Source organism: Aulostomus chinensis, chromosome 6 (genome assembly GCF_037954235.1).
Source record: "Aulostomus chinensis isolate RoL2024-O1b breed Wild chromosome 6, RoL_Achi_v1.0, whole genome shotgun sequence".
In the NCBI taxonomy this organism is placed as follows: Eukaryota; Metazoa; Chordata; class Actinopteri; order Syngnathiformes; family Aulostomidae; genus Aulostomus; species Aulostomus chinensis.
Window position 1 is genome coordinate 3,332,417 of NC_141325.1, and position 24,868 is coordinate 3,357,284.

Below are 24,868 nucleotides of genomic sequence, written 5' to 3' on the forward strand. Positions count from 1 at the left end.
TTTTTTTTCTTCTGCCCGTGAGCTTTGATTTGGGTCGAGAGTTGCAAAATGAAATGATCTGAGCTGGACAACTCTGTCTGCCTTTTCATTCATGTACAATACACCAGCAAGACCGAGGACGGTAAGCTGCCATCTGTTGAGGAGTGTTTATCCTCCACCCTCCAGAGAGCGCAAAGATAAACAAGTTTTTCATTTGATGATGTCTTATTTTGATAAGTGTCATGAGAAATACTCGTATTACTTGAACAACTAAGGGAAGTTTCTCCCCGGTGGAACATCCACTGAAGAAGGAAGTCCCATTTTAAACACATCTGTTGAATTCCGAACATGCCTCTCAACTCTCTTCCTTTTTCGGGGGGGGGGGGGGGGGGGGGCTGCTGCATTTAACCTTGATGCATCTAAATGAAAGCGCTGGGTAAAGGAAAGCTAGATTTATTACACTCTCCTCTGTCTGTGATGAAATCCTGAGATTCTACTTGTGCTATTGCTCAGTAGCTGTGGGTTTTGTTTTATCTGATGTGATCTGAAACCACAAAATCATTAATTTTGTGAGTCTACCCCCACCCACCCACCTAACACTCCCATCCTGCAATGTGCTGGGTTCTGTGTATCCCCATTTCTAGGATTGATATCGTGCATTTCTCCACATGGAAACAATACAGCGTCTGTGGCACACCCATCTAAAATAAAGTCTCTCCTTGCTGCTCCGGGCTGTCTGATAGACACAGAGTGAGATTGGTTCTGTTGAATAAGAGATAAATCTCTCTGGGTGTCACAGAGCCGCCACGACCTCTGAAATATCATTATCTACAGGAGAGAGAGGTTAAATTCTCTAATATAGCCTGAATAAAATGGGGGGGGGGGGGGGGGCTAGAGGAGCACTTGATTCAAAAGGTGGTGTATTTTGTACCCTGGTTTCTGATGTATCTGACAACAGCCAAACACACCTAATGACCTGATCTGTTTTCCACAAATATGACGTGCAAGCCTGAGAGGTAATTGCTGTGTTTCAGTTTGTGATTGTACTTGAAAATAATAAATAAAACGACAAGCTCTTGCACTGGAAACATCCGGTACCAGGAGAGCAAAACGGTATGTTTTACTGCGGGAGCTGTGGCACGTTTTGGGCAAACGTTACATTATTTAAGCTAGAATAACTCCCCATTGACCATTGTACACTTTATTATGCCTTCTTGTCGATATTTACTCCAATAATACAGATATGACAAGGAAAACAGAGACAGAGGTATGACTCGGTGCGACTGGATGGTGCACTAATATTAATATCACAGGGTTTTACCTGGAAATTAATGATTTAATAACATCCAATTTGGAATTACTGCTTAATTCATTTATATTTCACTCAAGGTCTGAAACGGACTGAATCAATAATTCAGTTAGAGTGGATGGGGGGGGGGGGGGGTGCTCGCTGCAGACATCCCTCAAGTGGCTCACTGTTGTTTGGAGAAACAGAGAAGCAGAGATGATATTGAAGGCAACATTTGCAATGAACCTCCCGTTGGGCAGAGATGGGGGGGATTATTGTTTTGTTTGTTGATCGCACTTTGCAGCTGAGCCCACTGTCAACGAGATCAGATTGATGATGTTGACTCAGACTATCAATGGAAAGATGTGTGTTTCTTTTGTTATTTTATCCAGGTTGTGCTGGCTTATATACCAGCAATCACAACAAACCTCCTCCTCATGACTCCAAACTGTTCATCCTGATTTTGGAAAGTGTTTCTGTTTCAGGGAGGCCTGAAATGATTGTGAGACTGAAAATGTTTTGTTGTTAAAGTGCTTTTTCCCCCTTCAGGTTTTCTCTAAAAGTCAGGCCCCTCTCTTCTTTGTGCCTTCTTGCAGGGATGCTCACAGTGGCCCCAAAAGGCTTCCACTGTGCCGATGCTGAGAAAACCTGCAACCCCTGTCTCGATGCAGCAAAAGCCTGCAATCTCAACAGCGTCTGCAAGAAGCACCGCTCCGCCTACATAGCTACCTGCAGCAAGGAGGGTCCCAACAAGGGTGAAGTCTGCAGCAGGAAGCGCTGTCACAAAGCACTGAGGTTATTCCTGGACCGCGTGCCCACGGAGTTCAGCCACCGGCTGCTCTTCTGCCCCTGTCAGAGCGAGGGCTGCGCCGAGCGACGCAGGCAGACTATTGTGCCTGATTGCTCCTATAAAGATAAGGATAAACCCAACTGTCTGGAGCTGCGGAGGGTCTGCCGCCAGGACTCTCTCTGCAGGTGAAAGACCAGCATGTGTGTGTGTGTGTGTGTGTGTGTGTGTGTGTGTGTGGTGGTGAGAAAGGTCTGCTGTACTGCTAGAAGCTCTAGGTGATAAAATGATAGTGTTCTACCCCAGTGACCGAAACTTCAGTCAACAAAAATACGTTTTATGGTTTCATGTAAAAATGCTTTAAAAGCGAGTGACCATGAAAGCAGAAATACGTCATCTTAAGGTGATTCAGTGGCGCGTGCTCCTGACACTCGTCCATCCCGACACCTTCCAAAAAACACGTAAACTAGAGACGGCTTTGAGAATGCAAGCCTTCACCAAGCCAACTCAGCCAAACTAGATGTAAAAAAGAAAAAGAACTCATACTTCGGTTACATCAAACAGTTCAGAAGTTCCTCCGCCAAGTCTGGTAAAAATCTGCCTCATAATCCATGTTTCCATAAAGGATTTAAATATGCATTTTGCTTTTTATGGAAACCGCATGATGAGCAAAAACTACCTCAACTTTGCGAGAAGGAATAGCAAAGAATAAAGCTGCAAGGCAGGAGACGAAACCACATCAGCAAACCGCCGTCGCCGACTTCCCAGACGTTCCCAAACTTTGTCTTTGTCTCTGGTGAAACGGCAACACGTCCAATACTTGCTGGCTAAGATGGCAGTCATAATGACCGAGATCAAAGTCAAGAGATCAAAGCCGGAGATTGTCAGGGAGACTCCTCAAACAACAGGCCCTGCACTCAGCGTTTCTAATTTGTGTTGAGGTGGTTAAATCCAACCCATGTCCCCCTGATCTTCATCAGATCTTATTGTCTATTATGATCATTGTTATTTCATTTGTTATGTGATATTTTATTTTGGCGCGATCCATTTCTGAACATGTCTGTGTCGGTCCAACGCTTTGATTTGTCGGGTCGACAGACAGAATTTAGAGCTAAACTCAAGAGAAGGTCCTGCTAAACGTACCTGATACTCATTATCGTCTTTTTATTCTCATAGAAAAATCACAAAAGGGAACTGAATCTGTGCCGGAGTGTTGCTGCTCGACGGCAATTACCTTCCTCCCATGGCATTCTTAACTTTCACATTTCTCTGCTGTAACTTTGCCAGGAAAGTAATCAGACTTTCGGGGAAGCCGCAGCTATTAAATGCAAGATGAAGATGTGATGCTAAGTTGAAGGGACAACGCTCAATTAAGCTGCACAAAACATTAGCGGATCACTTTGGCTGCATGGCGCCTCTATTGGATTCAAGCAGGCGGATTCAATTCACACCTACCCAGCCGTGACATGTTTCCTCGTGTTCGTGCTGCTGAGAGCAGGTGATACGCAGCGGTGGTGCTATCCAGCCAATCAGCTGTCAACATCTTCTTCCCCTCCAGATGCATGTGCCATCAATAAGATACACATCCATCCGCTTGAAGGCCTTCATTAGTCTAATAGCATTTAAAAAAAAAAAAAAAAAAACCTGGGACATTTGAATAATTCCAAGCAGTTAAAAGCTCATTTATGAGCTTAATGGTGTTCGACCGAGTGTTCGACCCTTGAAAGTTCACTGCTAAAAATAATACCCGTGATGTGACAATAATCAGAAGCGAAAACCTTGGGCTAATTTTCCATTTCCCAGCGTGACACATGATTAGGCAGCTGATACAATTCAATAATAATCGTGAGTTTTTGTTCTTTAATTCAGACACTAGCTGCCCGACTTCATGAGAGCGCCTTCCGGTTCGTCCCTGCCCGCGTCAATGCGACAGTTTTGGAATAAATAAAGCCATATGTGGTCATAAATGAATGAACTATGGTAATTTGAAAAAACTCAACTAATTTATAGACTAATTTCTTCTGCATATTAAACGGTAAATATTCGACACATTAGCAATGATAGACCTGAGAGGGAGAAATATTTCATTCCACTCGTTTTTTTCGGTCTCTTGATATTTTGACTGAATGTTTTGTTTACCTTTTCCTTAGATGCCTTTTGTGAGAATTGCGAATGCTTTATAGTCTCAAAAATAATATTAATCTTGTTAGTCATGCACAGAAATCCCTTTGGAGAAATATATCTGGGTACTTCACATTTATCCTGTTCCCACAGAGGTGAGCAGCCTTCCAGGCTGAGCGAAAACTCAATTCCTCTCCACCGTCACTGAATCCATCCACCACGCTGCTAAAGCAGGAAAACTCCATCTCCTCTCCCTCCGATTTATGATTGTCTTGATAATTACCTGCTTGCCTGCGTTGTGTAATCTGTTTTCAGGCTGAGCTGCTCTCTTTGACCTTTAGGCCGTCAGGTGTCAGCTGTGCACCTGCGTTTTGAGAAAGATGTAATAGAACATCAAAGCTCATTATCTGTGGCTGCGCGATGCCCCACCGAGGTCAACAGCTCGATGAGCATCTACACTCTCCTCCGCGCGGACTGGCATGCTCACTGACACTCCAACTATTACACACACACACACACACACACACACACACACGCACACGCACAATCACTTTGAGCTGGAACATGTCGCCATCCAATAACCCGTTGCACTTGATACGTGCCGCCTTGTAAGTCTCAATGTCCCGGTGATGTCACCATGATTCAAAAGTCTTTGCTGGATTGGCAAAGCTCTGATTAGTGATGTTCTCCCTTCATCCTTGAGGTGTCCATGACGGCAAACATGCTGTAAAATATTCCAAAGCTGTCCGTCCTCGTCTCGTCTGGTGTCCCCCGTCCGTCACATGATGTCAGATTTTCATCACGGGACTTTGCCAAAAGTCAAGAATAGTTCAAGTGTGCTTGTCTAATTGTATTAACTCATTAGACGCAATCACTTCAGGAAGCAGCATTTCAGGCTGTCAACTTTCCAAAGAAAAGTAGCCACACACCCACCCCCCCCCAAAACCCCCAAACAAACACGCTCGTGTAATCACAAGCCGGGAGCGACGCGCCGGGATTTTTGCAGCTGCTATCTTATGTCTATATTTGTATTTCAACCCAAACCGTGATATTTCCTTGGCCCTAACCAAGTGTTCTTTTTTTCGGTGCCTTAAGATTTATTAATCCCTTAAGCAGACATGCCCCATCGTGAGGGTCCCATGAGATGCGCACGTCCATGGTTTTCTCGCTAAACGGACCTGCGGGGGAAAATGGTTGGTGGCAGCTGCTGGCGGCAGAAGTGAGAAAGTACGGAAATCTGTACGAATCCTCACTGAGGAAAATCAAGGGAGACGGAAAAATAGATACAAAATAAGAGTTCCTGGTGGGAATTTCAGGAATTTTGAGGGTAAGATGAGGCACTGTGCTACAGGCGTAGAAAAATGTAAGAGACCGATATGCTCAATGTAAACACCAAAAAGAGGAAAAGGAAAGAAAAAGGAGAATTCAGGATGGGTGGGGGGGGGGTTGGGGTCTGCCCCTCCTGTTGTGAAGAAGCTCAGTTGGGTGTCACCCTTCATCAAACTCAAACAAACTGACTCAGATTTCTACACAGGTGAGCTTTTCAAGGTACATTAGGTGGGTACGTTCACATTTGAGGTATCAATCGAGCAAAGCAGCTCCTCTTCTCGCAGCACACCTCCCGTTTTGCAGGTCAACATTTTGTAAACGATGAGACTCCTCGACTCTTCTACCCCGACAGTTTGCGACGTCAGGAAGGAGCCAGCACAATGCACAAAAGGCCCAAATGTTTTCACGTCAAAGCTCTGCCTCGCGTCATGTCAGCGCGTCGGTCGGCGTGGAGCGAATAACTCCACCCAAGCCTAACCACACCTTAACCACAGCATCCTCGCTACTGCCCGAAAATATTGTATTTCCCACTGAAAGGTGAAGGAAGGTTTAGCTTGTGGGTTTAATTGCAGGGGTTTGTGCAGGTGTGGACAAGCGTAGTCCCCTGCTGGACTCGAACCTGTGACCAAGACGTGGGAGACAGACACGCTAACAGGGAAGCTGGAAGTTCTGAATGCTAACGTCTCCAGTGACATTTACGCTGCACAGCGCTGCCTGCTGGCTAGCGTGGCACACAAGCATACAAAAAAAAAACCTTAAATATCTCATTAAAATGCTGTGATTGCAACTTCCGTTAAGCGTAGTGAGTATGAACTCAGACAAACACACTCAGCGAGAGTTGGACTTCTCGCAGCGTGCAACCGTCCCGGGACACGGCAACATTTCATATTCCTCTGGAATATTCTGTGAATGTCTGTGAATCCTGCCGTGAGAAGCGCAAGCAAAAAGCCCCACGTCGTTTAATAAATAAATGCAGCATTCGAAGACACTTGTGACAACGCTAGTTAAGCTCTTTGAAAGGTTTACGTGTTGGAATGATGGAAATGATTCATCTTCAGGGTGCGTTAGTGGAGAGTCAACCACAGTCTCAATAAAGTGACAGATGACGGACGAGAAGACAATTGAAACTAATTTCTTCATTTCACTGCATCTGATACCAAACGCGGTGTGTTCTCGTTCAGCACCTTCATTATGTTGTTCAAGCAAATTGAATTGTAACCTCATTTGTCATGCTAATGGAGAAACAATAAAGACATTATTTTGCGCAACCTTGGTGCTGAATACATAAAAAGAAACCTTCCCCAAACTTTTAAAAACACAACTCACTCCAGTAAAGCAGTGGAGGAAAGTTTCCTCTCACAGATGCGTTGATAAAAGCAGGGGATGATCATTCAACGACAGGCCTGTCTCCCCGGGGACGCCTGTCGGACTCCAAACCGGGGGATGCGGAGCTAGCCCGAGCCTGTTTAATTTTAACACTAGGGACAGATCGAGAGAGGAGGAGGGGGAGGAGGAGAGACGATGAGAGAACGAGAGAGGAGGCAGAGATAATGAGACAGAGAGAGGAGGAGGAGGAGAAGGAGGGAGGGTCACGGGATCGATCCAGGCCGTAAAGCTGCTGAGGCGGGTTGGAGGTCAGTGGTTTGGTCGCACAGCTATGGATCTTTGCAGCGTTCTCAAAGACACGCTTAGCTCCACGCACCCTAGAAAGGGTCACAGCTCATCACATGCCAAACATTTACAAACACATACCTCCTTTTTAAAAAAAAAATCATTTCTTGTAACATTTGAGTGCAGCAGTTCTTTACTTTACATAATGGAAATGCCTTCAAATGCTTTTAATTTTACCTGGAGTTCATACGCGAGGATGCCAGGTTTGCTGTGATTTCACTTTTGGAGTCCGTTCAGATTTTTCCAGGTGGAGCTCAGAGCTCATTCAAACAAAAAATAAATATTTGAAAGGATTTCAAATATGATTTTGGCTGGGGCTTAGGTGGCATATTGCGCTGCAAGATTTCATTCTATTCCTGGTCTCCGTGGAAGCGATGTTGACAAACTGAGGAGATCTAGGGACTGTAGATGGACAGCGAACAAGCATTAAGTGGAACAGCTTTTATTTCTTACACTTGGTTGTACTTCTGCTGCAGTTATGTTATTTTATCCTGTAATCCTGCACAAACACACAGAAGCATGCCTGTGAGCTACTGTTCCCTTATTTTCTTCTCTTCCTCTCCTCTCACATCTTCTAACCAGGCTTCATCCAACATCTATTCTTCTAGGACTGCTGAGTCCACAGAGTGACAATAGGCTATATTTGGATGCGCTGTTTTGGGGTCGTAAGCATATGTGTGTGTGTGTGTGTGTGTGTGTGTGTGTGTGTGTACTGTACATGCATGTGTGTAAGCAGAGAGAGAGAGAGAGAGAGAGAGAGAGTCCCTATCCATTTCCATTCCAGTTCACACAACACAAGCCCAATGATGCTTAACCCAAGGAGCATTGAGTTATATGTGTTGTGTATTGACTGTCTGATGGATCAATGCAACACTTCTGTCTTTGATTTATGTCCCCTGGTCTCCGGGCTCACCGGGTGCTCTCTCATTGAGTTTTTTGGCCACTGGTTTCCAAAGTGTTGAGCTGAGAGACGATCGATCACTGTACAGGTAACCTGACCCAGTTCAGGAAGATGTACTGTACAAGGCCGTGTTTGCTTACAGAACACTTGTAGACTCACTCTCTCTTACACACACACACACACACACACACACACACACACACACACACACACACACACACACACACGAAACATAACCTGGATCTGTTAAATCTTACCTCCATCTGGAGACAGAGCCTGCTGCGGTTTACACCTGCAGCTAGCTAGCTAGAAGTGTCCTATTAAACGGCACAGATGTGTTGTTGCTAAACGTTCCCCACTTGGGGATGATCCGATCGCACTTAGCATAACTTTGTATTTCTTCCTTTTCTCCTTCTGTTGGTGATTGGTGTGTCATTGTTAAACCTTCCCGCTCACAAACGGCTGCAAGCTGGGGGGTTTTCTAACACGTCATGAGCGATAATTACATTAGCAACAATTCTTTGCAGACACATAGAGCTTCGAGGTCAGAAATCAGTCAATATAGCGTCTTCACGCGGCAGCAGCGTTCCTCTGACTTCAGCTTCAGGTTGATGATGTCCCACTGCTGTGTGCTTGAGTGCAACTCGTAAACAAAGGCAGGTTGGTAAGCCATTATCAGTCCGGCGTGCGCCTGCGGTATTGATGTCAGCTGGTATTGTCAGATGTCAACAAAGCGTAGATGTTTTACTTCACTTTTCTCCACCTCCTCTGCTGGAGCAGCTCAGGTGTGACATCAGCGAGTGTCACAAGCACTTTAGCACGGATTTTTTTTTTTTTTTTTTGTGGGATGAGGAGGCGAGCAAAACACGCTTGTCCAGATTACAAATCCCAAACCCGTGGGTAGAATAATTTTTTAGTGTTTGATAGCTGTAGGCGCTATCTTTTTAGACATTTTTTTTTATAGTTGATGGCCCTTCAAGACATGATTGCATGGGAAAGAATGACCTTGTCGAGCCTACATCCTCTTTTGTATCTTATCAAACTTTTGAAACAATGATTCAACAAATCCTGAGGACAAGTCACTTTCACTGCCTGAAAACAGGCAAAGATTTATGCTGAAATATGGAACAAACAAAAAAAAAAGATTCTGATCATAAATTTAGGATTAGGAAGATTAATGTCTTGTTGTTGTACATCTGCTTCTCTCTACTTCCTTCCACCCTCCACCAGATTCTCATTTCCTCTTCTCTCCTTCACCCTTTTCCCTTCATTTCGTCTCCCCTTCTCCACTCTTTTAATCCAAAGAAGTTTTACGCTGTGTTTGCAACGGGGTTTCGTGACATTACATGGTTTGGTGGAGTTGCTGTGTTGAATACCTGTCATTTAAATCAAGAGCTGAAGGGAGACTGGGGGAGGGGCGGGGGCGGGGGTGACATCAAGTTGAGGCTCTTTTAAAAACCTACGAGATTTGTTGCCTTCAGGAAAACATTTGGTGCTTGAGCCTCAAGAGCCGATTCATCTAATAGAGAAATTCCTTTGGCAGACAGACCACGAGACATGGGAGGTCCCATATGGAATATATCAGTTTGGCCCTAAATACAGGACAGTTGGCAGCCCGAGCTGGCAACGGTGAGTGCTAACCTTAGCCGTTGTCTAAAGGCTGCTAATGGATGATCAAATATGCTCTGCTACCTTGAAATACGACCCGTTGTCAATACAGATTTTCTGTCTGTTTTTTTTCTTCTTTTTCTTCATTTGCTGGTGAAGTGGGAAGCCATGAAATTATAAGAAATGACCAGATTCGTTGCATACATGTGGCCGCCATGTGCATATGGTCTGTTCAGCAATCAAACCCCTGCAGACGCTCTGGAGGCCTTGGTTTTGCAAGCAAGTGCCGTGCCAGTCGGTGATATTTACCCCATGAATACTGTACCTCAGCTTTCTGCTGTATCACCTGAGCTTTGGTTGAGATGGGCTCATGAGAGAGCGGCCAAGAAAAGGAGTGTGCATTCAATTCACACGTATGCATTCGTATATGCCCCTTTACTTTTCTAAGCGCTACTGCTAAGGGAACATGTGATAGTGGGAAACTGAAGTCATTACTGACGAGGGCCCATCCTTTCGTCGCAGCCCCGTCCTCCATCGGTTCCAGATCTATTATTAATACAAACATTATCAATGGGATTCATCCACAGAACGTCGACGTGTGGCTTTAAATATTTCAATTATGGCTCCTGCTCTTTCACTCTTCGCTCCTCTCCTTCTGAACCTCTTTGCTCTTCAAGAGCATCGCTAAGACCGACGCCATGACCCTTCCTTTTAGATTTTCTCTTTTGTATTTCCTACGTGGCTTTAATCACTGATAATAGCTGCTGTGTAGCGCACTACTAACGTGTCCTGTCACTTTTCAGAGAGTGTTTACCCGTTTGTTTGACTTCTACACCTTGTGTGTTAGGGGTGGCTGTTTGCCTTACTCAGATAGTATTTAGTGAGTTCAGATAACCTTGAATAATCTACTCACCCCTCACCAGACACACAGTGTTGGGCTGTGTGTGTGTGTGTGTGCATGTGTGTGTGTGTGTGTGTGTGTGTGTGTGTGTGTGTGTGTGTGTGTGTGTGTATGCTTGATTTAGCATTCATTCCAATGACATAATATTCAGTAGGGGGTTGTAAGGCATCTGCAGGGGGTGGTGTAGCGAGTGGCAGACGGAGAGTAAGTCAGACAAATTGAGAAAGTAAAAGAAACAATCAATTGCAAGACGATTTTACGGTCGCCAAACAAGGAACGTTCTAATCATGCATGAGCGAGCGTTTCAGGATACAGCAAAAAGTGGGTTCAGTGCAAATTTAGATTTTTTGAAAAAATAGATTTGCAGCCTAATAATGCTGGATGATGCATCACCAGACAGTTTTTTTGTTGTTGTTGTTGTTTTTGTGTTTTTTGTTTGGAGTGAATTCTCTGCTGAGTAAGGGGGCCGAACTCTGTCATATGACAGCTAAGCTGCCTCGTGTTCTTGCTGAATGCCATCTGTCCATATTGCCCTTTTTAGAAGATTGAATCCCAATGAGAGCAGTGTTAGCCCAAAAAAAGAAAAGAAAAAAGAAGCAGCATTTACGAGAAAATGGCTTCGGGTACCCCTCTGACCGGAGACTGTGTCAGGGTCACATCGCTAAAACTGAGCAACGACAAAACACCTTTGTAGACCAAATAATAAGACGCAGAAAAATGTCTTTTCTGGAAAGGCAAAATAGCTCAGACATACTTTTTAATCAAAATCTCCAGAGTTCAATGCACAAGGTCAGTGCAGCATTGTTTGGATTTTGGTTGTAATTTTTATGACATATTGAGGCGGGCTGCTGAAAAAGAGCGTAATACTCAAGTCTCAGTGTTGCCAAGCTTCGTTGTTTGCGTTGGCATTTAACATCAAGTGACAAAAGACCACCGAAGGCTGCGGAGTCTGATTGATTTAGCCAGGGTCACATTCCTTCGCTGTGACTTTTCACATGAGCACTTGAGGCTGTGATGACAATCAGAGTAAGGGACAACAGAGCATTAATGAGAGAGGAGAGGAAGAGGCGGAGGAGGAGGAGGAGGAGGAGGGTGATGCATCTTTTGTTTACTCATTTGCTTCCTGTTGCCGCTATTGTGTTGTCAGTTATTGTGTCATGGTTGTTGTCATGTTTGTGTACATGAGTGAGAGATACGGCTCCTACCACCTCTCCAGGCTGAAGGCTGATGGGAGCGATAGGAGCGTTTAACGGGGCATTTTGACGGGCGTTATCCTCCATAGAAGACGCCGTGTTTATAGACAACAGACTTCCGATGGACTGCTGTTTTTAAGCGCCGACTCACTGACGCTGGAGAGGGAAAGAAAGAAAAAAAAAGATTTGTTGGTATTTGAAATCAACAGCCATACAAACACATTCTTCCCTCCAGTGCTCCTTCACAAGCTCGGCCCCCCCTCCAAGTCGTGGACGCACGTTGCCATAGTAACAACTCTAGCAACTTGGCTCGCTGAGCAAAAGAGCAATATTTTGATATGCCGAGCGTATCAAAAACATTATCGCCAGTAACTTCAACAGTCACAGTGACTCTGCCACTGGTGACGCGTGGAAGAGTCGAGGAGAACAGTGAGGAAAACGACATGACAGGGTTCCATCTCTGCTGCCACTGGGATTTCAGTCTCCCAGTGGCGTCACCGCATGTCGGTCATCTTGAAGATTTAGGTGACATTGCCTTGCGAGGCGCCTTTGGTGAAAAGCTGCAATTACAGGTGAGTTTTTTTGGACCACATCTCCCAGAGTTCATTTCAAAACCGAACAGTGGGAGCTGTAAGAGGACGCTTGTCCAGTGTTTGTGCACCAGAACTGATACCGATGGAGCCGATGTTGGAGGCCCTGCCTGGGCTGTGTTCGGTGGGAACTGTGAGTGCCAACCACCTGGGAAGCAACAGCTAGCCACAGCTAACATCATACTGGGGGGGGTCATGTTGAGGTGTGAGCTGGCTTTAAGCTCTCTGGAGGATAAGCGTGAGATGTGGTCAGAGGTGTGAGCTGGCAGTGAATCAGGATAAATTGCCAGTGTGGAGTTGTTTTTGACGGCCGCACTGACAGAAGCTAGCGTGCAGGGCTACTTGCTAGCTGGAGCCTCGCCTGGCTGCCTCCAACTGGTCGGTTACCATTGATGGTCCGTGGCTGAGAATAGCCTTACTGGAATCACGCTGAGGTTTGGTCTGATGTCTCTGTGGTAGTTAAACAAGAGATGCTATCAGCAATGTGAGCTCCTGCGAACTGGCATGGCTAAATTAACTAGCAAGCCTCCACACTTACCAGAAGCCAAAATAAAAAAAAAAAACCCCATTAGGAACCATGTTGTCCTCAGGCCTGAGTGAGACACGCGGCACAGCCCAGCGCGCAAATAAACAATTAGAATTAAACAGCAATCGACCTGCAAGGGAGCGTAAACAAGGACTGGAAAGTCGGTATTTTGCTGTGTAGCTCCAGTGTGTGTGCAGAGTCGGTCTGGAAGAGAAATATCTGTACCCGGGATGTATCTCACCATCTTCTCGCTCTTGGCGGTAAACACATTTCACTCATGATCAGAATCAAACTGCTCTTTGTGCCTCGCTGCAATGTGAGCACCGTGTGCTGGCCACACATGACAAGGGGTCTTAAAATCCTGAGCAGTTCTGAAATCCGGTTCTTGATTCAAGATGTGAAATTTCCAGGGGGGGAAAAAAATAAATAAAGATGATCGGTCTGCTGTAGCAAGTGAAACATTTCCGTACCAAATTGGCAAGGTAATATTTTGGCTATTACTAACAGTTATACGGTTCCACTTGAAGAGACTGGAACAGTGTTTTTTTGTTCCGTCCAAGCCCCTTTGTTAGTATCCGTGCATTCAGACAGCCAGGGCTGTGTATGAACACCAGATTATATTTTTTCCAGTGCGCACCCAGAACAGGCAGCCAGTGAACCGGGTGGAGATAGTCGCTGAATTTCACAAAAAAGCGCATTGGATTAGAATCGCTGACTCTACCTTTAATGTCGAGAGCAAGCTATTTGTGGACTTTGGGAGTCTGATAACCGTTTCTCCTCCCGCCTCTCCTCCTCTTGATGAGGAAATCTTTTCCTGGACTGACACTCATCTGATTTGAGTCACATTGTTTGTCAGAGACATCAAATGATAGGAATAAGAATGCATATAAAAACCCATTAGTTTTCTATTACTGCCACGCTGGATGGACAAGCACTCAGCACTCAGCCGAATCACTGTGTTTAAAGTGTCAGGTTGGTTGAAAGAAGTCTACCTCTGTGGGGGCTCCCCTGCCACTTCCCTGGGGGCTGAGTGGCTGAAATGACCATAAAACCCTGTTGAGCTAGACAGCCTGTAATTTCAGCAGCGAGTGGCGCGTCGTCGAGGTATAATGGAAAGCCCGTGGAAGCCATGAAATGTGCGGCATGCCGGTGTTGGAACACCATTGTCTGAACACTCAGGACACCTCTCTAAACTTTAAATTACTGTTTTTAAGCCGTCATTGTTTGAAAGAATTCCGCTTCAAAAAAGAAACATGGTGCTTGTTCACTTTCTCTAATCTTCCGCGGTCTTTTCCTACAGAAATCGGCCGTTCACATTCTTTTTCCCAACACAAAAATAAAGGACCTCTTGCCCACATGGACTAGAAAAATGGAAAACATGGTTCTGAAGGTCGCTTTGTATCGCCACAATAGAGTTGCTCTCTCTGCCCTCACTCTCTGTTGTATCTTTTTATCATCTGTGAACTGAAGTGACTTCTTTCAGTCCAAACAAGAATGGGTGACAGAGGGCTTTCAGTAAGGAGGACAGGTGTAGCGAGGGATACGTTTGTATTCGTGTGTGTCTTCTTCTTGTGCAAATTAACATCACGCACTGTGTGTTGCTATTTGAGTGTGTGCGTGCTTGCGTGTGTGTGCATCCGTATCGGTCTTTACAGCCACGGTAGAGCAAGCAGACATCCTGTTTTCTAAAGCGAGGCCATAGATGTGGTGTTTGTAGCTTGTCACATCGAGAGGCTCTACGGCTGATGAGGGCGGATGGAGACGGACTTGGAGTAATGAAGTGAGTCTGAGAGGGGTTTGCTGCTGGAGGCCCCCGAGCCTATCACACCACACTGGCTGCATCTCCACGCCGGTGAACGCCACTCAAAGAGAAAGAAAGAAAGACAGACAGGAAGACGGAGAGATTGCTACCTCATCACCTCCTGATCCTCCCAAATCAGCTCCTCTCTGCTCTCTATTTACAGACGCGGCATAGTGAGCTGTTTTTAAAAGAGCACAACAACTATCCAGGGAACAGGCTCATGTTCCAACATTTTTTTTGATACAGACAAGCAGATGGAGACCTTTCTCTCTGCATTATGGAGCTCCAGACCTCCACCGGACGGCTGAAGGCTGGTTAGCTTAGCTGCAGTGAACACTAGCATGTGGCATGAGAGCCAAAATCATCTCAGAAATCATCAAATACACTTTTTCTGGTTGCCCTTTAAATTCCCTGTGAAAACACTGTTGAAAAATTGCGAGATTTTGTTGCTTTATCAGATAGATCGACTATCTATTAGAGCTGCTTGGACTGCCTCCCGTCCCATCTGGGTTGCAGTTCCTCCTCTGCCTATATTCCAGCTCATAAATCAGGGTTTTGGTTTTCCAGAATGAATCCTCCACAGCCTCTTTCAGAAAGTTGGCCATGATAAGTAGCAGCAGTCTCTCTTTTCGTTGCCAGAAAATTGTTGCTTTGTAGACTGAAGTTGCAGTGGAGCTTTTTGAGGTGGTGCGTTGAATCACTGCGGATCAGGAGAGAAGTTTGTTATTCATCACATCCTAAAATAATCAACCTAATTTCACAGCAAAAGCTAAGAGAGAACAACCCTCAAGATGTCAGCCTGCAGGCAAAGACTGTTTTGCATGCGACGACTAGAGACTTGTTTCTCTACTGCCTCGCTGCTAGCGCCTGTTGCAGCTAAGCCAACTAGCCTTTCGCCACCTGACGTGGGTCCGGAGCTCTGGAAATGCGTGCGAGGAGGAGAGAAGGGAATCTCTCTGCGTGACCGGCTCTACAAATGATGACAAAACACGTTGATTTCCCAAAAAAGTCGACACGTTCCTTTACCACATCTCAAACGTTCTCTGAATGACAACATCCCGCCAACCGAAGCCCGTGTTTGCAGATAAAAGTGCACTCAGAGGCGAAGTATATCCTCCCAACGCCTCTCATGCTATGTATTTACAGGCAAACCTTGTGAACAAAGCCACAAAAGGTTGAATGTGACAACAAGCAGCACCTCTGTACAACCTATAATCACTGATGCAGCTGCAGTGCATATTTAAAGACACGGCAGTATGCAAATTTCAGTGACATTAACATTCCACTTATTTAGGCTGTAGCATGCAGCAGTGTGCTTAACCAGCACTTTGTTGTTTTATTCATATGTGATATCGTGCTCAGTGTGTGGATTCAATGGTGTGGATGCGTCTGTCAGTCTTCCTCGCTAACCACAGTGTAGTTATGCTAATCTTGTAGAACGCACGCCTCTCTGTAAATTAACATCCCATGTTACAAAATAAGGAGGCGTCATTTGCAAAGAAAAGCACATAAAGGAATTTCCTAGCAACAACTTCCATACAAAGTACATGTAAATAATTGTATTTAATTAACTATGCTCCCGTTTCATTCATTTAAAGGCACAATATCTAGAATTGCTACATATGTAACTGAAGTCATTATCATCGAATCCATTCTGAGACTTTGGGTTGGTTCTCTCGCGTTTTCCTCGTGTGAGTTGCGTTTAATGAAACGTCTCCCAGATTGGAAGAAATCAACATAGAGGAAACTGTTCCCGCAGCACAGATGAAGGTACATTTTTCCACATGTGCTGAGTGCACAGCGAAGTAATGAGCAAAAGATGAACTGCGTTACACACACAGCAGAGTTAAGCATAAGCTGTTATATGTCCAGTGTGGCCGTAGGTGAAAAGCACATAGAGGCACATCTTCTTGTGTGAGGCGGCTGAAAAATAAATAGCCTTTCGCCTCCTCAGCAGAGTGAAAGTTAAAAAAAAAAAAAAAAACCTTTGACTGAATCAACACACCAGAGCAGCAGGAGAAAAGTGTTTCTGAGGCTATATTTGCTGTTGTAATTGTGAGAAACTCAAACGAGGCCTACACCACCTGCCTTAGATAACGGCCGCCACTCATCTAGACGTCAAGTTGTTTCTTTATGCTGTCTGAAATCTGTCACAATTTCGCACGGCTTTTTTTTTTTTTTTTTTTTTTTTACATTTAAAAAAAGCCACATGTAGCGCAGATTAAGAGCTGCGAGGTCAAGCTGACCCGCCCGCGTGCGTGTCTGTCGCCGCTCGCTTCCTCCCGTTCACGGAGGCAGCAGCTTGAGGTGCATTACCTTTGAACTTCAGGCTGCAGTAAAGTGGTCTGAGTGAATGAGTCATGACACAAAGTGAGAGAGAAAGAGGGGGAGAAAGGGACAGAAAGAAATGTGCAGTGGATTGTGATTCACTTGGTGGGCAGCGGTGATGTGAACAGTGGAGACAGAGCAACTTTGCACACGCTTCTCCCAATAAACCTACTTAAGTGGATTAGCAATGCCACCCTGGGGGCCTCCACAGTCTTAAAGCTCTTATCACAAACACACACCGAAACAAAACATACTATTTTTACCGGTTCCCTCGGTTTGTGCAGAAAGTGAATTTGGGCAACAATCATGGATAATCATGGAGGGACCGTCCAAAAAAGGCATGACATCTTTGTCATCCGTGCACAAATGCTTTCGCACCGCTGGGGAGATATAAACAGCTTGCTGGTTCGGAGGCATGGTTAATATTCAGGACACCTGTTGCAGTGCCCTGAAAACAGATGTCGCTTCTGCAGTAATTTCCCCTATTGATGCTGGTCACATTTGGCAGCTTCTAGAGAGCAAAGGTGCCAGAAGTGATGTGCATGTGTGTCTATGTACATATGAGTGTGCACCTATCACTGTGACTTAGCCTGCTTCTCTCTCTCTCCTCCCACCCTCTCTCTCTCTCTCTCTCTCTCTCTCTCTCGCTCTCTCTGTGTCTGTGCTGTGCTTCGTGTTTGTTGTGCAGGTCTAGGCTGGCTGATTTCATGGCAAACTGCTGGAGTCACCCACCCACAGTCAGCACTTGTCCCAACCAAGACAATCACCAAGCCTGCTTGACCTCCTACACAAGGCTCATTGGTCAGTATCAGGCCAGGCTGTGAGCCACGCTGTGACAGTGTGTGTGTGTGTGTGTGTGTGTGTGTGTGTGTGTGTGTGTGTGTGTGAGAGAGAGAGAGAGAGAGAGAGAGAGAGAGAGAGAAAATAATGCTGGGAGACAAACTGAAATGCCCATTTACCCCAGTATTTTTCACAAACACACTGTGAGATAGAGTGATGGTTGAGGGTGTCAAGATGGAGTGTGACTACCTTGGGTTTTGTCCTGTGGAACAGGCGGAGGACTGGGACTCAGCTGCCGGCTCGATGCCCCCCCCCCCCCCCCCCCCCACACACACACACACACAGGACAGGACGTCATTCCCAGCAGTAATCAGGGAGAAGAAGCACATAGAGAGTGTTTACTTAATTAAAACACTTGATGACCATCTGTTTTCTCGTATTAAATTCAGCTCAAACAATGTTCCCGGACTTTACATCAATGTTTTCCAGTGATAGCAGCATGTCAGTGAATCACTTACAGTTTTTTAGCTGAAATGCTGCTGATGTGTCCATATTTCAGCAACATTCAATCCGTCCCCATTATGTGTCATAAATTGCATAGAATGAAGTGATAATATGTCACAGGGCTTCCTGGGTTTCTCTGGAAATGCACCACCAGCACCCCTGACTCCATCTGAAAGCACCGGCACACCGAGACCTTTGCCGAGTGTTTTGGTACAGTAGTGTTACATTCAAACACACTTCCTAAAGCACCTACTTTGCAAAAAATATTCATAACATAATGGCCTCTTTACATCTAAAATGAAGCATTACAGAATGCTTCACCTTCCCATAACAGTACTATCCCAGTCCTATGACTAACATCTTGTTGTCCGTGTAGCTGCGATAAATGTAGTCCATTATTGTCCATTAGTGACCCATAACTGTTTGTCCTAATGTGTTTGTGTGTGTGTGTGTGTGTGTGTATGCGCGGATGCCCTCACAGGGACAGAAATGACTCCCAACTACGTCGACAGCAGCTTCTCCAACTGGACCGTCTCGCCGTGGTGCACCTGTAAGGGCAGCGGAAACCAGGAAGAGGAGTGTTTGACTTTCCTCCAGAACTTCGTGGAGAACGCCTGCCTGAGTGAGACAACGCTCTTTGCATGCGCCTCAGACGTGTTTTGTAACCAGCAGCGGTGCAACAATCACGCGGTGCTGAGCGAGTGTGTGGCACGGTGGCTGCCTCTGCTGAGCCGGAGACGTCCGACTAATGCAGCTTTAATGGTTTGATATCAGATTCGGTCCTCAGTGTCGTCAGATAACTGCGAATGTGGCGAGGGGTAGATGAGGGTTGGGGGCATGATGCGCTTCAGAAAATGAAATTAATTTAGATTCATTGCTTTTCTGTAAAGTAAACTGATGATAATGTTTTATTTAGGGATGAAAAAAGCTGGAAGAGTTTAGTGAAACTATATATACATGATAGAACTTCTTCAAGTCATCATAAAATTTGCCAGCTACATAGCTGGATACAACTCATCCCAGGACACCTCTTTGCCCACTGATTAAGTTGGAATTAAATGTTCTTAGTTTCTCAGAAATGAGTAATTTCTTATCTCACCTCATCCATTCCTTTGGGCCAGATATGCCAAGACTTTAATACAAAAGGAACCATTTGCATGTCATTTTCACATCCAATCTCACAGAGTTTAAGGGTTTATCCCTTACTGGAGAAAAATGTCATAAAAATGAATGGATCCAGCACAAATGAAATAATAGATGAGGCCAAAATCATCTGTGCCACTAATGCATGACGCTCAGGCTGCAGCCTAACAAAGTAGTTACTGTACCTCAAGCATCCTTCACTGAGATGCCAAATCCAGCCAGCTTCCTCCTCGCCGTGGTGATCAGTGCTACAAGACACCATCGCCTTTAACATGTTCCATTGTGTGGGTAATGCTTTCAGACCGCTTCAATAGATTGCTGAGGTACCGTTTTAGCTGAGTGTGCAGGATGAGGGATGAGGCTGGGAGCTGAGAAGGCGTCTTGAAAAAAAAAAAAAAAAAAACTCAAAATGCAGCATCTCCTCTCTGCAGTCAAGGAGAACAGGCGATAAACTTAACCAGGGTGGTGTGTGTGTGTGTGTGTGTGGGGGGGGGGGGGTACACAAAACACACACTCGCAGTGTGAAGACGTACAGTATGCTGTAGGTGTCAAATCCGTGTGACAGAAAACACACCTGATGAAAGTCTCTCAGTCTTCTCTCCGCCTCTATCTCTTACGCCATCTGTCCCTGCAGGTAGGGAGACGCAGGCTACGCCCAGAGGTGAAAGGAAAACTTAGCATTAAAGGGGAAATTGCTACTGGCAGTGGGTTTAATCACCCAGTGGAACATTCGAGCGCAGTAAAACTTTTGCGTGCCGAGGCCCTCCGGCCAATGAGTTTGATTTACGGTTTTATTCCCCGTTTTAACATCATCTGTGGGGAGGCAGCTCGCTGTCGCCGACCCGGACGAACAGATGCAGCGCAGCAGCACCCGACCAGCGCCGCACCGCTGGCGGTAAAGTTGCTGTGTGTTTTTACATCCCAGCAGCAGCTCAAATCATCACCGTCGAAGAGAGCGAACAACGTGATGGCTGCTTTAGTGTGCAAGTGAAGTGTGTCTACGGTGCGTGCGTGTGCGTGCGTGTGTGCGTGTGTGTGTGCAGAGGATGCGACGGACAGATTCGTGTTTACTGTCGTATCTGCACCAGGGTTGCAGCGTACTTGTGTACGTCCTGGGTGTTGACCCATGTGTGGAAGAGGGAAAATGCCATTTTCTCCTTTGTTTGGGATTTTTTTTTTTTTAATTTGATCAGTCACATGAATCTGTTCAAAGTCATCTCTGCACGCTGACCTTATAATGGAGGTGGTTGCCAAGCAATTACATGCCTTGCCTTCACGCTGGCTGAACAAAGAGAAACAAGCCTCCTGTTTTAAACGGATGAGCAGCGAAAAGGTACTCAGCCTTTATTTTACCATATCTAGCTGAAAAGCTGACTGAACTGGGATTTATCACATTTTTGCACACATGCACTTAGACACAACAAAGACACACATCTGAAGGTACTCGTGTACTCCACCGTCTCCTGTTTGAGCTGATTGATTTGCCTTTCTTAAAAGATTCCATTTTTCAGAGTACAGCGCTGGGAAAAACAAACTGGGGTTCATCATCTCGAGTGCGAACACGATGCTGGTATTTGGTCAGTTCCTTGTGATTAGAGCGCGGCTGCTGCAACATAAAAGGGTTTTTGTAATGAGCTGAGGACATGAACCATTGATGAATGTGTCCATTGTGTCCCCACAGGACTCTCTCACAGATGGATAATTACCAACCAAATTAATTGCATAAACATGTTAGACATTCATGAGGAAGGCATAGCTCAAAATATTAAACATAAGGCAATGTTGGCATTTAGTAAGAATAAAAACCCTTAGCGGCCTCCTCATTTCACAAACAGATTGCTGTTTTTGATTTGTTTGGCGCGCGACTCTCCAGCCTACTGACGAAGCAAAAAGTTTGGCTCCCCGTAGTCTTTTTACTCCTTCCACACTCATCCGCAATCCTTCCTCATTCCCTTGGTTGCCAAAGATTGGGCAGGGGACCAAGAAGTTGACTTAGAGCTGTCTGTCTGCTAGCTGGCATCTCGCTGGGACGGCAGTCATAAACCAATGACTATATATCTCTGTCCCTACAGGAAATGCCATTCAGGCCTTCGGCTATGGGATAGACTACATGCAGAACAAAAACGCGTCTGTCCCGGGTCCCTCGGTGACCACGAAGACGGGGTCGGATCGGTCGCCAGCAACCTCTCAACCTCCATTTGTCAGCATTGTGAAGGTGAGGTTGTTGTTGTTGTTGTTTTTGTAGATGTGAACGTTTACATGTATTTGTTACGTCACTCTCCGACAGCTTGTTATTCATTCTGTCTTTTTATGGAATCGACACTGTTAATCTGGGCGTTTATCATACGTATATATCGGTCAGCTCATTGTGTTGCGTTTAAACAGAAGGGATTTGGTCTTTGTTGCAGCACAAACACATCCACATGTTTCTGCAGTTTCCAGCAACTTCTTTGCATAAATTTGTTAAAATGGGCCTATTACATGAAGATGCACAAAGACCCTCCTCCACTCTGCTTCCATGAAAGAAGGATTTTGTACAGTGGCGAAATCACAAAGCTCAACATGCTACACCATCCTCATTCACATCACACTCAATCTCGGTGCTTCTTAAAGCAGTTGGCACGCAGAACAGACATTCCATGATAAGACAGTTTATGCTACACCCAAGATGATGACATTTGGTTGAAATTTTTAAATTTCTCTCTCACAGAATGAAAAAGTGGAGGGAACGGGAGGTGGGGGTTTTAATCTGGATTAGGGGGTTCTAAAATACTGGCCCTGGGCCTCTCTCCCCCCCCCCCGCTGAATACCATTTACTCTGAAGACAACAGTCAACTCAGCTATAACTGAGTTCACCGTCTGGTGCAGAAAGAATGTGCATGTGTTTGTCTTTTAATAGAACTGTACTTGAATTTCTCTTCAGATGAAAAGCGACAGACATGACAGGAGCATATTGTCTGCCAAACACTCCCCCACTCTTTTCCTCCAGAAGACGACAGAAATATTTCACTCTGCACTTTTGGTTAAGGAGACTTTCTCTTTTTTAATCTAGCGGTTGAGTTTGACTAGTTTTCACGATGAAATATTGCTCAGTTTTACAGATGTACTTTAGATGTGTCGCGCAGCCTTCTGGTGGAAGACTAATGATGTTTTTCACCTTTGCAGGAGGCCCGAGCTCGGCTGATTTAGACGTGAACGGTATAAAACAGTACTTTGTTAAACCCTCTTCTGCTGCTGATTTTACTTTTAATGACATTCTCCAGTGACTGTGAGAGATATACACAAAGCACAGGAGGAGTGCAGCGCCATGTTTATGAATGTAATTTTGCATGCTGAATGAACGACTCCTATTAATACATCTATTCTGAGTAATTCCAGGGGCTTTCACAGCCAATAAATGCGCCTGACTCATGCTGTATTGTCCTCTACGCATTGTTGTTAAGACAGTGAATTAAAACCTTGAAAATGTTGCAAAGAGGAGAATTAGTGAACGCGCAGCGCTGATAACAACTGTGGATGTGTGGGAAAGGTGTTTGTCCGTATTGATACACTCTCTGTGCCTGTCTCACTGCAGCACGGTGTTTAATTTATTGTAAAAATGGTAATTAGGAAACAATAAGACGTGTGATTACTCAAGCAGGAAGTTTATAATTAGAGGGGGAGCTGGTAGGGACATTTTGGGTGGCCTTGCTTTCTCACACAACTGTGGCTGGCAATTAAAACTTGTCAAACTTCCATGGCAGATAAATTGGGGGGAGTGTTGTTGTGGTATGAGACCTCCTGGCAGAAGACTGACTGTCCAAATCTCATGGCGGCGGCTGATGGACCTCGTATTAACACACTCACACACGCACACACACACACACACACACACACATACACACACACACACGCGCACACACACACACACACACGCACACACACTAAGTGATACTCTATGATCTTCACAACTGAGTGTGCTTTGCGCAGCTGGGAAGTGGGAACGTTCCCTTTTGAAAAGGTTCCACTTCCCAGAGTACAGAGCGAGGGAGAGGTTAGGATATTTTCACGTTCTGACAGATTAAACAGAATAAAATATGTCTGAAAATACTGCACTTCGAAAGTGTTTGGGTGTCTTAAAAATATCAGATGCTATGAAGTTGCTGAGCCGGACTACAAACGTCATCGCATGTTGAAGTCATGCGTCCACAGTGGAGGCGGTGCAGAGCACAGCTTTTGCTTTCTGCTTCTATTGCATTTATGCCTCAAAAAACATAAAGCGGAGTGTTCATATGTGAAGATGATCTTTCTGAAAGAATCATGTTGTCTCATGAACTGAACTGATTTTCTTCATTCATCCAAAATCCAGTTTAAAAACCTCTCGTGCGGTCGAGGGAACCTACGGCGTCGCTGGCTTTCGCCATCTTGTGTTTGACAAGCATTCAGTGCCTTATCCCACCTCCCAGTTGACCATGAAGCTACTATTAACCCTCAAACAGCCAGTTCCAGTTGTAACACACCCGAACACACACACACACACACACACACACACACACACACACACACACACACACACACACACACACACACGTGCACAGTCTGTGCCGTGAGATAAATTAGGTGTAGATGGGGCGGACGGACAATGAACAACCTTTGATGTGCAGCACAGTCTGAGTAGCATAACTGGAGAGGAGAATCTTCATGTCAGTCGGCCTGCCCGCTGTCAGGTAATTGAGATGCATGATTATTGCGGCGTCTGTGCCGTTGGTGGTGGGCTTTATCCCCTGCTCAGTGAGTAAACACGGGGGCTGCAGCGCACTCCTGTTAGCTCGATAAGGCGGAGGGGAAGCCATCACAAGTCCTGAACACAGTACGCAGGGAAAACATTTGTTGTCGCCACACACTGCATCCCAGAGTAAGGAATTTCTGAAGCACCATCATCTGAATATTAACACTCTCACTTGCCAGACTTCTGAAAATCCCTCCTCCGGCGGTGCCAGCAGTGTTGAAGGTACCACTGTCACGTGTCTATTTTCAGCTCAATTGGAGGACATTGATTGCGGAGAGAAACTATTCAATAAGCAGCCGTGGGACATGCAGCTCCATTGCACTGTAAATGCTGGGATCGATAGTGAAAACAGTCTGTGTCTACATGTGGAGTTACCTGCTCGATGGCGAGGTCGCGTTCTCATCAACTGTTTAAATGAACACTCCCATGGAAGTTTGCCATCTTCCTCTTCGCGCGTGCGGATGTGAAATTGTGAGCGGGCGAGTTCGTGTTCAGACATTGTCTGTGTTCCGTCACGCTGTATGGAAATGTATGCATGTGTTTGTGCTTTTGAGCCACGTGTTTATGTGTGTGTACCTTCTCAAAAGCCTGTGTGGATATTGGCTGCAGCCAGAGATCTGGACTCATGTCAACAGGCTGCTGCCACACAT

The 24,868-nt window shown here is 45.4% G+C and overlaps 1 protein-coding gene across 1 annotated transcript in view; it reads left to right on the forward strand.

The window, feature by feature from the left end:
- Positions 1 to 24,868, forward strand: part of LOC147259737 (GDNF family receptor alpha-2-like) — a 51,860-nt gene that overhangs the window by 21,893 nt on the left and 5,099 nt on the right. The window contains exons 4-7 of the mRNA XM_086205878.1: positions 1,864 to 2,242; positions 17,712 to 17,824; positions 18,789 to 18,929; positions 21,523 to 21,665. Of these exons, the coding sequence (XP_086062004.1) occupies positions 1,864 to 2,242; positions 17,712 to 17,824; positions 18,789 to 18,929; positions 21,523 to 21,665 (776 nt within the window). The remainder of the gene's footprint in view (positions 1 to 1,863; positions 2,243 to 17,711; positions 17,825 to 18,788; positions 18,930 to 21,522; positions 21,666 to 24,868) is intronic.